We start from the raw sequence: 11,601 nt of genomic DNA on the forward strand, positions 1-11,601 counted from the left end.
CCCATCCCATTTACCTTTGTATTTTAAAACAGTATTAACTGCAATGAAGTATTATAAATCTTCTTATTTTCTGAGCTGCTCCTACTGGCAGCCTTCTCCCAGTGAGCCCCTCCTAAAAGGGGCTAATTTAACAACCTCTTTGCTCTGGTCAGTTCTCATTATCTCTTTCTCCTTGCCCTATCTCGCTTCCACCCAATCTTCTCTTTACAAAGCTTCACAGTAGTTTCTCAGTCTTCCTCCTACACACACACACACACACACACACAGCTCCAGGTGGCAGGTATCAGATGTGATTTCCCACACATGAGCTTTAAGATCTTAGGTTCTGAATCAGCTTGATCAGAAACCTTTCATTTACACTGGGGGCATGTGCCCTGATGCTTATTAGGACAGCAATACCAGCGTTTCTCACAAACACCGCATTAACGCAGCGTGCCAGCCTCTTGATGCACCGAAGGAATTGCCCGCAGAGGTAGGCTATTCTGTTTATTACAGAGAACTCTAAATCCCTACAGCAGGCTGTTCCCAGTCCAGACTTACTATAGTACCAGCTCAAGTCTCATAAACTCCTTCATCTCTTCTATCTAAACTCAGTTTTACAAAATATCAGTCTTTTCTAGTTCTCTTCTTGCACAATCTAATTAAGCACTGTGTCTACTTACACTCGTTTTACTGTCTTGCAGAAAGGCTGTGCTTGTCACAGCAGAAACTCTCATACGCCCACAGACACAGACCCCCCCCCCCCCTTTATCTCAAATTCACTAGAGCCAGGGCTTGAATTGCTGTGGGGGGAGAATTCATGGAATTCCTTCAATTTGCTTTACCATAGTTAAACATAAATCACCGTACCATAGTTCTTCTGTGTAAAATGCTACTCTTGTTGCAAACAAAATCTTAAAATCTCCACAAACACTACTATACAATTCGAGAATCAAATTACCTCAATGCAGTGGAAAAAAATCACCACACAAAATCACTGGGAAAGGGCATGTCTCTCAAAGTGCCCACCTTTCTCAACACAACACAGCATACCATAATTCAGCATTTACTCACAGCAGTTCTCCCTGGACACAATCAAAATAACAGTACACAGTCCAGAGATCAAGTCCAAACATTCAGGGCAAAGGAACTCTCTGAGCTTGTACTCACAGTTAAAATGTACCAAATCTACACAAATCACTGCATTTAAACACAATAAATACTGTCACTGACATTCCTCCACTCGCTTCTCCGCAGGGCACTTCTCTCCCTGCCCCCGCAGCCTGCTGAAGCCGGCGCCTCAGGCCTCACTCGGCTGCTTCAAACACGGGTAGTACTCACTCCCCCGCACTGTAGGGCACTGTAGATCTACTCTCTTTTATACACCATACACTTATAAACTTGCACGATTAGAAACACATGGCACTGACCACACAATGCATTTACCATACAGCGACACAGTGTTTGACACACACACGCAGATAGAGATTCATTCGACCCACCCCCAGGGTCGCTAGCGGCTGCTCTATCAGAACAATGAACCCCTGTCTCTAATCCAGCTGCTCCACCAGCTACACCCAGGCGTCTCTGAGTGATTTACTCCTTAGCTCTCTTTTTCCGCGGGGGCCCCTCAGTACATCCCATATCTTCCTCCGCAGCCAGCAGGTCCTTGTCTGTCCTTGCAGGAGGCAAGTCGAGACGAGCGGAGCCCCACCAGGAAAAAAATCTTAGGGAGCTCCTTGGAGGTCTGTCTATCCCCCCGCCCCTGCAGGAACAGAGAATTCCTGCCTTGGCTCGCCATAATGTTTTGCATAGAAAAGAAGAAAACTCTACAACTTTGTCAAAGTTGTAAAGTTGGTATGTTTATTACAGCGCTGGATGCATGCGGAGATTGCTCTCTTCAAAAAAGGCATGCGTACCTCTGAGAACTTCAGGTCTCTTTTTATTTCACTCTTAAATACATATGCATACAGTTTCACCATAGGTTCATACATATTCATTTTTATGGGTTTCATGTGACATTTACCACTAGTTCCTTTGTATCAGAAAAAATTCCAAGGTCAGGTTGACTTGCCCTTACAGCAGTCTCTGTCTCCTTCTATCATCTTCTGTCCCCCCACTTTCATCTCTGTCCTTCGTTGAAGTAACTCCACTGAGCTTAGACCTTGCAGTCTAGCTAAATAACTATGGTTTCTAACTACAGACTCAACTCAAAAATGACATTTCACTTAAATAAAAATGGATTTCTATCCTGGAAAATTTTCACTTTACTTCACTCACCTATGGGCTCTGCCTGGAGCTGTGCAAATTCCATCAGTGCCAGCAGGCAGAGCTTGGGGTGAGGGGCAGAGGGAATCAGCCCAATTCCTGCCCCAGGCAAGGGACCCACGTGCATTGTCCACACTTTGCCCAGCAGTGTTCATTTGCATTTCTAAAGCTCCTCTGCCGGCTGCCTGGAATGGAGCTTCTCTTCCAGGGCAGCCATCTGGTGAGTCACCTGTGGCCCCCCAAGAATATGCTTTTTTAAAAAAAAGTATTAACTATTTATGTTCAAAGTATTACAGTTAAATCTCTTCTATTTTGCAAAATGCAACATAAAGGAGAACGTGGAAAAGTCCAGACCAAAAATTGTTTTTCACACTTCTGTACCAAACCTACCTGGCAATATAAAGTGGGAATATTATGAAAAATTTTTCTCATGTTGTAATTTTGTCACTGAAACTGCAGGAAAAACAAAAACTCTCCAAGAATCTCTTTAGGGTTAGAGAGTCAAAGCATTCCTTGGTTCTGGCAAGGATGTGCAACAGAAATAATTTCTTTCACAAATAGCCTAGCTGTGCAGAGAAAATCATTCCATGTCATGTGAGTTTTACTCGATTTTTCCTAAACTTTATATAGTCTGAACCAATCTAAATCCACTGCTTTAACGTAGATTGCTTCCAAGTTGTGTAAGTTTTAGTATTTAGTTTCCTGTTGGACCCGGATTCCTTCCCCTCTGATGTGAATTCAGTCTCCACACTCCTGGATTTCCTTCTCAGCCTTTTCCAGCCCAGGTGTCTCCAGCTCTGGCAGGGGCAGTGTCTGGGGTAGCTGTTGGTTGCTGTTGGCTGCTGGGTATTCCCAGTCTGTTCGGATGTTGAACTCATCTCCATTGAGTGGTATAACATCCCTTAAATAAAACCTTTAAAATTCCTTTCCCCAAGGCAAAGAAAACAAAGCCTGAGCAGAGAAATAAGGTTTAAAAGAACCAAACTCGGTACATTTTGCAGCAGTGCAATGGCAGGCAGCCCAGAGTGTGGGTGTGAGTGAGCCCCAGAGTGGAATTGTGCCCTGGTGTTCCCCAGCAGCTGTGGCAGTGCAGGCCCAGGCAGCGCTGAAGCTGCAGCAGTGGCAGCAAGGCTTGGCCCCAGTGGCTGGAGATGGCAGAGGAGGGTGGCCAGGATTGCAGAGGATTCCAGGCGAGGATCTGTGGGCAGGCGCAGGGGCTTGGCCCGCTGTGGAGCCCTGGCTGCTGCTGCGTTGCCTTCAGGGCAGGCTCAGGGGCGGCCTCCCATCCTCCTGCTGCAGGCGGGAAGTGCAAATCTCCGGGGCTTTAGAGCCCTTGAGGCCAGGCTGAGGGGTCCCCCCGTGTTGAGCTGTGCTGGCGGCTGTTTCTGGCCTCAGGGACACTTGGCATGGGCCCCTTGGCCACCAGTGGTGCTGCTTTGCACTCCTTAGGCAGGAGCCGATGTCCTGGCTGGGTGTTGGCAGCAGCAAAGTGCCAGGGCAGGCTGTGTGCCAGCCCAGCTTGCTGTGGGAGAATGTGCCTTGATATGTGCTCCAGTGGTTGCTGAAGCAGTGAGAATTGCTTTTGCCCCCCTGTTAGGTGCCCTGGTGTCAGCAGAAGATATTGAAGCCTTCCTGCTCAGGGCATTTCAGTGCCAGGCTCTCACAGGCACCCACAGCTGCGCGGGTTGAGCTGAGCATGGGGCGGTGACCTGCGCTGTGTCTGATTGCCCTTCCTTAATAACAGCCTGTCTTGTAGCTCTTTACCCTTCTGCTGCCCTTGCAGAGCCATCCACAAACATATTTTCTCCCTCATGCCAGGGAATGTCCCATCAATCTGTCCCATCAGCCTGTGTCTGGAGCTCTGTCCCTTGAGTGCAGTCCTGGGTTCCTTGCCAGCCCCTCTCCAGGCTGTTCAAACAGGAGGCTGGGTTAAACCCTTGCCCTGTCCTCAGTTCTAAATCCTCCTGTGCCACTGAACAAGTTTCATACTGTAATGACCAAGCCCTGCTCATCCATTTAGAGGCTGTTTTGGTTGTCAGAGCTTTACCTTGATGCCAGACTTGAACTCTAGGAGATCGTCCTGTTGTCATCACTTTTCAGGCCACAGTTCCCATGAAAGCTGTGGCTGCACAATTTTGCAATGAGGCCACTTTCTGGCCACTGGGTGAAGCATTTTAGCTCAAGAATTCCTTTGGCATGACCCTGTTTAACATCCACCTATAATTCAAATTCTTTTTCCCCGTGTGGAAGGTCCAGGCCAGCCACCTCAGTTAATCGTCATTTTAGCACTTGAAAATTCTGTGATTCCTCCTCCTGTCCATCCATCCAGTTCGTTGACTGGCAGGATAGGAGTGTTGTAGGGAGCCATCCGTGGCTGCAAAAGCCCTGCCTTTAACAGGGACTCAGTACCAGGCTGTGAGCCCTTCCTTCCCTGTCTTGGAACAGGATATTGCTTGTCCTGGTTTCTTTAAAGTAATTTGTAGAGGCTCCATATCTAATTTTCCCTATTTCCCTGAGGCTGCCCACACTTCTGGGTTCACTTCAGCATGGGCCTTGTCAGATTTTGGCACAAAGGTTGAATAGAACTAGCCTCTGTATCCCCTTTTACAGTATTAAAATCCAGCTCTCAAATTCCTTCCTAGGTAATTGCAATCACAGGAGAAAGAAAAGGTAATTCATGTTATTCAAACCTATCCCCCACAGCTTCTAATAGTGGTTGAAGAAATCATACCTGCACATCTTTCCCACTCATTCCCTCAAAAATTAAAATATTCCGTTACTATTTTCCCCTTTAGGTCTAAGATTCAGAGAGGATTGAGAGGCCCCTGTGTCCATCAGCAAATGCCTCCTCTCAATGCAGACCCACCCTGAATGTTCTCAAGGGCTGCAGTGTGGAGGGTCCCTGGTGTGATGGGAGCTGTGACAGCCCTGGCAATCCATGTCCATCAAGGGGTGGACTTGCTGGTGCTGAGGGTGCTGCTGTCTGTGCTTGCAGTGTCCTTGTGCCCTGCAGCTGGAGCCCTGGTTCCTTGCCAGGGGCTGTTTGGGTGGGCTCTCCCCTGCCGAGGAGGGCAATGCCTCTGCCAGGTGCTTGTGGCCAAGCCCGTGCCCTGGGTGCTGGGGCCCCCTTGGGCCCTGGGGTTGATCCCTCAGGGGCTGTAGGACCTGTGCCCTGGCCTTTGCCTTCAGCTCGGCCTTTTGCTGCTCCCTTCTTGCACTCACCTGCTGTGCCTTTGTGCCCAAGTGCTGCAGGGCCTTCTTGTGCCCCTCCTGCAGCCCCCTCAGTGCCTGTGGGTGCTTGTCTTGCTTTACAAGAGAGGTGTCTGCTTGGGAAGGCAGAAAAAGCCTCTCTTGGAATGGAGAATGCAAACCCCGTCCTTCTTAATTTTTAGAATAGTGAAATGAAGGGGCTCTCAAGGAAAGATATGGGAATAGGAATACCAGTTCTTTACTAGTGTGTACAATAAAGCAAACAAACAGCAACAGCTGCGGCACTGACAGCAAACAGAGCCCGGACCCAGTCCCGGCCTTTGGGCTGCGGCGCTTTCCCCTTGGGTGCAGTTCCGCGCATGGCCGGCAGAGGCGCTGGTGGCTCCCGCGGGGCGGGGCAGCGCATCCCTCCCATGGGAACCTCTCTGAACGGAAATAGAGCAATCCCTTCATCTAACTCTTTCACTTTTTTTCCTTCTATGGCCTTTCTCCCGTGTTTCGAGAAGGAATTTGGAGAGGGCTGCCTTTTAACTGAGCTCCTAGTGTTTCAATAAGGTGCTTCGTCTAGAGAGAGAGTGAGTTTCCCTGAACAGCCGGAGCTGTGGTTACCGAAGGGGACGTAACTCAGAGCAGGACGGGGTCAGGGGAGGATATCCCGCCGAGGCTCGGTGGGAGTGTGGGCAGGGTCTGCTGCCGGAATCGGCAGAGGGAGATTTTCCTGTGGAGCCCGAGGCGGAGCGTGGGCAGCCCCCACATGGCTGATGGCGGCTGATCCGGCAGCTGCCGGCAGAGCAAAGGCAGGTGGGAGAGCCCGGCAGCAGCGGCGGTGCCCAGCGCAGGTGGCACGGGCAGGGCAGGCGGGGATGGGATGGCTGGGACCCCCCCTGGGTGCGGTGGGCGCGGTGAGCTCGGAGCAGGCGGCAGGACAGAGCAACCCCCATCTTGCCCAGCATGGGCGGCAGAGCGGCCGCGGGCCAGGCAGTGGGAGCAGGGCACACAAATTGAGCGACAGCGCCGGGGCAGGTGGAGCTGCCCTGGGCAGTGAGGCCGCACCTGGGATGGAAAGCGGGGCAGGCGGAGCTGAGGCGGGCAGCGAGCCGGGACCCGGGACAGGCGCCTGGGCTGCGAACGGACGGGGCAAGACCTGCAGAGGATCCCACTCTCTTTCTGATTTTTCCTCTTCTTCCCCTTCTTTTTATTTCCCCTTTTTCTTTTCTTGTTTTGTCTCGGTTGTTTCTGATACTTTTAAGACTTTTATTCTCCTAAAATCTCCTGTCTAACATGTGGCATATTCTCTTTGTTCTAGATTAAATGGGGTTTTTTTACAAATAAACCCACAACCTAAAAAATCTAAACTTCTGCTTGGATACTTTGAAATAGCCAACGAGCTAACTCAGGGCCTCCTAATGTTGTTTTCCTCATCACCTTTTTATTTATCCTTTGGCAAATTACGGATACATCCTAAATCCAAAACTCCCAGTGCTCCCATAGTTCCTTAAAAAATGATCACGCAAAGCTTGAGTACCCCAGTGCATTTTCTGATGCATTTCTTCTGATATTTTCCTAGTAAGCACATTTTATTAGGTAATTGTCTTCCATCAAGAGGTTTCCATTTCCCTGATTTATCTTGTTCACTTCCTTGTTTAATTCGTTTTTCTCTGCTAACCTAAACTTTGGAATTTCCAGTTTTTCCTGGTTTGGAGTTAATATTAACATAACTCTTTCAGCTCCATTTTCTGCTGCATCCTTAGCTTCGTGATCTGCCAAATTATTTGCTCTTATTTCTGGGGTCTTTCCCTTTTGGTGGTCCCTAATATGTGCTATAGCTATCTCTTTTAGTTGATTGTAATGCCGCTAAAATAAGTTCCTCATGTACTAATCCTTTTCTTCTTGAATTAAGTAATCTTTTTCCTTTCCAAATGTTTTAAAGGTATGTACTACTCTAAAGGCATACCTTGAATGAGTATATATAGTTCCTTTATTTTGTGTTAAATATTGTAGTGCTCTTTTTAAAGTATATAATTCACAAGTTTGAGCTTACTAGTTTAAGGTTAATTTCCCTTTTTCCATAGTATGCACGTTTTTCCCATCGAGTACTACATACCCTGTATTTTCTCCATTTGCAAGTAGTTGTATCTCTGTTAGGTAACATAACTCCCAAAGGACTGTTTTATTTTTCTTTTTTTTCCCTGTATCCAACTTACTGGTTTTCTGTCTCATTTTTCAAAATCTTATCTATTCGTCTTCTGCCTCTGTTTTTCACTTTCACTAACAACCTAAATACCACTTTTCTTTCAACTACACACACAAAAGTACAAAACTTTTTTCTCCCACTTTCAGTACAATAGACTTCCCTCCAAGGAGATATGGTAAGGCCTAAAATGCACAATCCGCATTACCTATACTTTCATTCATCTACATTCACTCACTTTTATTTCCCATTCTCTTCCACACATTCATTCCCGCCCTCAGGACACAGAGTGGATCCCTGTTGACAGAGAATCGCGGGTCCCTGTGGCCCCCCCTGGCCTTGGGGTGGCCTCTGGGTCTCAGTATCTCCGGGCCTCCTGGGAGGGCCCTGACTCTGCTGCCTCCGGTGCCGTTCCCCTGTGGGGCTGATTTGTGTGTCACTCACACTCTTTAGCCACGGCCCCCTCACACGCCCTGGGGACAATGGCCCGTTTGCAGGTCACCTGTACCTTATGCCACAGCCCCCACTCGCCAGGAGAACAATGGCTTATTTGTGGGTCACACACTCCTCTTTCCACAGCCCCCCTTCCCACCCACCCGGGAAGCTGAGGCTGATTTTGTGTGTGACTCACTCTAACACACAACAAGACAACAATAAGGTACCTTTTGTTATAAATGATCAAATCGAGAGCCAAACTTATAAGAAAATTTAGCAAAGTTTTTTTAATTTGTCTGTGCGACTGAAGATCGGTCGTCAAAACCAGCACAGCCAAGGGTGAGCGTCGAGCCCGGGTTCGGTGCTGGGTGAACACGGATCTGACCTGCGAATGTCAGAGTCTCCCCCTGTTCACAAATGCTGCCTGACACAGCGAGTTCTTTTACAGTTTATTCTGCTCGAGGCAGAGATGACCGAATGTTCTTTGTGTCTCTTCCCATGCATAACCTTGGCTTTACATGTGCAGAGGTGAACAAAGACTCAGTCCCGGTGTCTGATGTTGTCAGTAGACTCCAGGGAAGTCAGCATTCACATGCATCAGGGTGGGGCTGTGGATCATTGTGGTAGCTGTAATGTCGAGGCGTTAATCACTCTTAGGTGGACCTGGTGACCCGGGGAAGCCAGCGATTATCGCCCTGGAAGCTTCTGTTCTTTCATTAAAAACCCCGATGTTTCTCTCAACCAAGTCCAGGAACTAGATGTATATGAATAAGACACTGCTCCTGGCCAGGATGGTCAAAAGACATAACGTGGATTTTACAATATTTTATACATTAATAGCATGAATTATCTCTACCATATACTACACTTTCACATCACCTATTACAAGTTTAGGTGTTTCTGGTCAGTCCTGGTGCTCTTGGATATCCCTCAACCCAGCTGTGCTGCCCAACCCCAGATGCTCTTGAGCATATCCTCAATCCAGCAGAATTTTGCACAGCCCTGGATTCTCTTGGAATGTTAATTCCTCAAGCCAGCAGGTTTTAATTCTGGATGCTCTTGGGCTCTCTTATCCCTCAAACCAGCAGAATTTTTAGGAGCCCCTTTTGTCCCGTTTCCTAGTGGATTTGGCTCAGAAACTCCTCTGCTCCCTTGCTCCGAGGGGTCCAGCCCCTCTCTGAGACCCAGTCCCAGTTACCCCGGGGGATTCTCTCACTCCTCTTCTCACTCGCTGTGTCTCTTTACTGGCTGCTTCCCTCGAGGAAAGTCGTAAACGCAGCGTGGGAGATTCCAGCACTCACTTGGCAAGTCTGGGACAACCAGCCCTCGTCTCATTCACAGCCCAGAGCAGAGAATGAGGGGAGAAGGGAGCCCGGGAGCCCAAACAGCCCCGGCATCCCGAAATGGGGAGAGCGAAGTGGGGGGAGCTTTTGGCATTGCTGGGACTGCCAGCAGCCTGGGCAGGGCGGGCACCATGGAGAAGGGGGACCCCCAATCCAAGCGTGACCCCCAGAAGTTGGGACAGGGGGGAACCCCCAAACACCAGAGGGGAGGGACCAGTGATGGGGAACTCCTGTGAGGCTTTTTCAGGGCTGAATCTGGGTGTTTGGGAGGTTTTTGTGGAGCCCTGATGGCCAGTGACTTGTAGAGATGGACTTGGGCAGAGGGACCTTCAAACTCATTCTGTTTTGGGGAAGATGAAGCAAGAAAGCCTTATAAATATGATTGTCTGGCAAATGATTTTGTGAACATAAAAAGTGTAAGGAAGATTGAAATGAAAGCAAGCTCTGAGATACCTCAGTTAGTGAACAACTGGAAAACAATGGTGTGGCCCCACTGAAGGTAATCCCCTTTTGATGAAACAATTCCCTCGGCTTGCAGACAGATCCAAGGGTCAGAGCAGACCCCACTAGCTCAATAGAAGGGGTCCAAAGAGGAGTTTTTAAGGTTGAAAATGTAACACAGTATGGTGATGTAATGATTCTTACAGGCTGTATGTAAATGCTCTAGGATTTGTATCTTGTACTAGATTGGTTAGTGAGAAATAGAATATTCAACACAGAAGAAGATTTATTGTGTTGTAACGGGACCCTTACTCTCTTACGCTCTTCTCCTCTTACTCTCTCACCCTCTCATCCTCTCTACCCCTCTCTTCTCTCGGGCCTGCTCTGAGCTGTGCCTGGCAGCTCCAAGCAGGGCCCTGCACCCAGGCCCTTTGCAATAAACCGCAAGTTCCATGCCCTGGCTGCAGAGTTCTCTCGTCTCCGTCCGTCCCGACCGTCCTACCCCCCGACACTCCAACAAACGCTCTCATCCATTGTTTTCCCCAAACCAGGATTGCCCATTTCCAAGGCCTGGGAGGCTGCGAGGAAGAGGAAGATGCCCCGGGACACTGAGGCAGGTGAGGAGGAAGTCAGTGCCCCTTTCTGTGCTGCTCCATCTCCCAGCCCAGCACGGCCCCGGCTGCAGCTCAGCCCTGGGGGATCTCCTTGCCCTTGCCTGTGGCACGGAGGCAAATCCCATCCTGTCCTTGTCCTTCCTCCCCCAGAGCAGGAGCTGAGCATGGAGAGCAGGGAGGACAAATGCCCGCGGCAGAACCTGGTGGAAGAGGCCGTTTTGAGCGGCTCCACGGCGCACGAAGCCAACGGGGAGGAAAAGCCCCGGAGATGCCGCACGAGGAGGGGCTGCAAACGCAGCCGGCGGGGATCTGAGGGGGAAAGAGCCAGCCTGGGCCGGGAAGGCGTCCGGAGACGGAGCCAGAGCTTGGAGCTGGTGCTCCATGAGCAGCTCCATGATGGGGAGAAGCCCCACACGTGCGAGGAGTGTGGGAAGAGCTTCAGGTGGAGCTGCCACCTGAATGTGCACCAGAGGATCCACACTGGGGAGAGGCCCTACGAGTGTGGGGAGTGTGGGAAGAGCTTCAACCGGAGCTCCCACTTAATCATACACCACAGGACCCACACTGGGGAGAAGCCCTTTGAGTGTGGGGGGTGTGGGATGTGCTTCACAGACAGCTCCAACCTGATCAGACACCAGAGGACCCACACTGGGGAGAGGCCCTATGAGTGTTCCAAGTGTGGGAAGAGGTTTAAGACCAGCTCCGATCTCCTCCTGCACTATCAGACTCACACAGAAGAGAGGCCCTTCCAACGCCCCAACTGCGGGAAGGGATTCAAGCGCAACTGCACCCTCATCAGACACCGGCGCATCCACACTGGGGAGAGGCCCTACGAGTGTCCCCAGTGTGGGAAGAGCTTCTCACAGAGCTCTCACTTGACCCAACACCAACGGAGGCACCGGTAAGGGAAGCCCTGGGAGTGCCCCGGGTGCGGGCAGCGCTTCGTGCGCTGCTCCAGCTCCATTATTAATAATAGTATTAATAATTATAATAATAATAACAATAATAATAGTAATCAAAGGGAGGGGGTTTACATTTTCCATTTCAGTGGAGGCTTCTGAAATGGGGAGACACCCCAAGGCTGGTCCATGTCAAATATTTCCTGAAAGATGTAAATTAG

At 49.6% G+C, this 11,601-nt stretch overlaps 1 protein-coding gene across 1 annotated transcript; it reads left to right on the forward strand.

Annotated features, from left to right (window-relative positions):
• Nucleotides 1-10,437: 10,437 nt before the first annotated feature.
• On the forward strand, nucleotides 10,438-11,386 carry LOC106630592 (uncharacterized). Its single transcript, XM_014275284.3, has one exon. The coding sequence runs from the start codon at nucleotides 10,463-10,465 to the stop codon at nucleotides 11,384-11,386; it is 924 nt and encodes a 307-aa protein (XP_014130759.2). The 5' UTR covers nucleotides 10,438-10,462.
• Nucleotides 11,387-11,601: the final 215 nt, after the last annotated feature.

Source organism: Zonotrichia albicollis, chromosome 31 (genome assembly GCF_047830755.1).
Source record: "Zonotrichia albicollis isolate bZonAlb1 chromosome 31, bZonAlb1.hap1, whole genome shotgun sequence".
Taxonomy (NCBI): Eukaryota; Metazoa; Chordata; class Aves; order Passeriformes; family Passerellidae; genus Zonotrichia; species Zonotrichia albicollis.

What these genes read in the sequence shown, in the direction of transcription:
- LOC106630592 (XM_014275284.3), top strand. Translation starts at nt 10,463, where the DNA reads ATGCCCCGGGACACTGAGGCAGGTGAGGAGGAAGTCAGTGCCCCTTTC.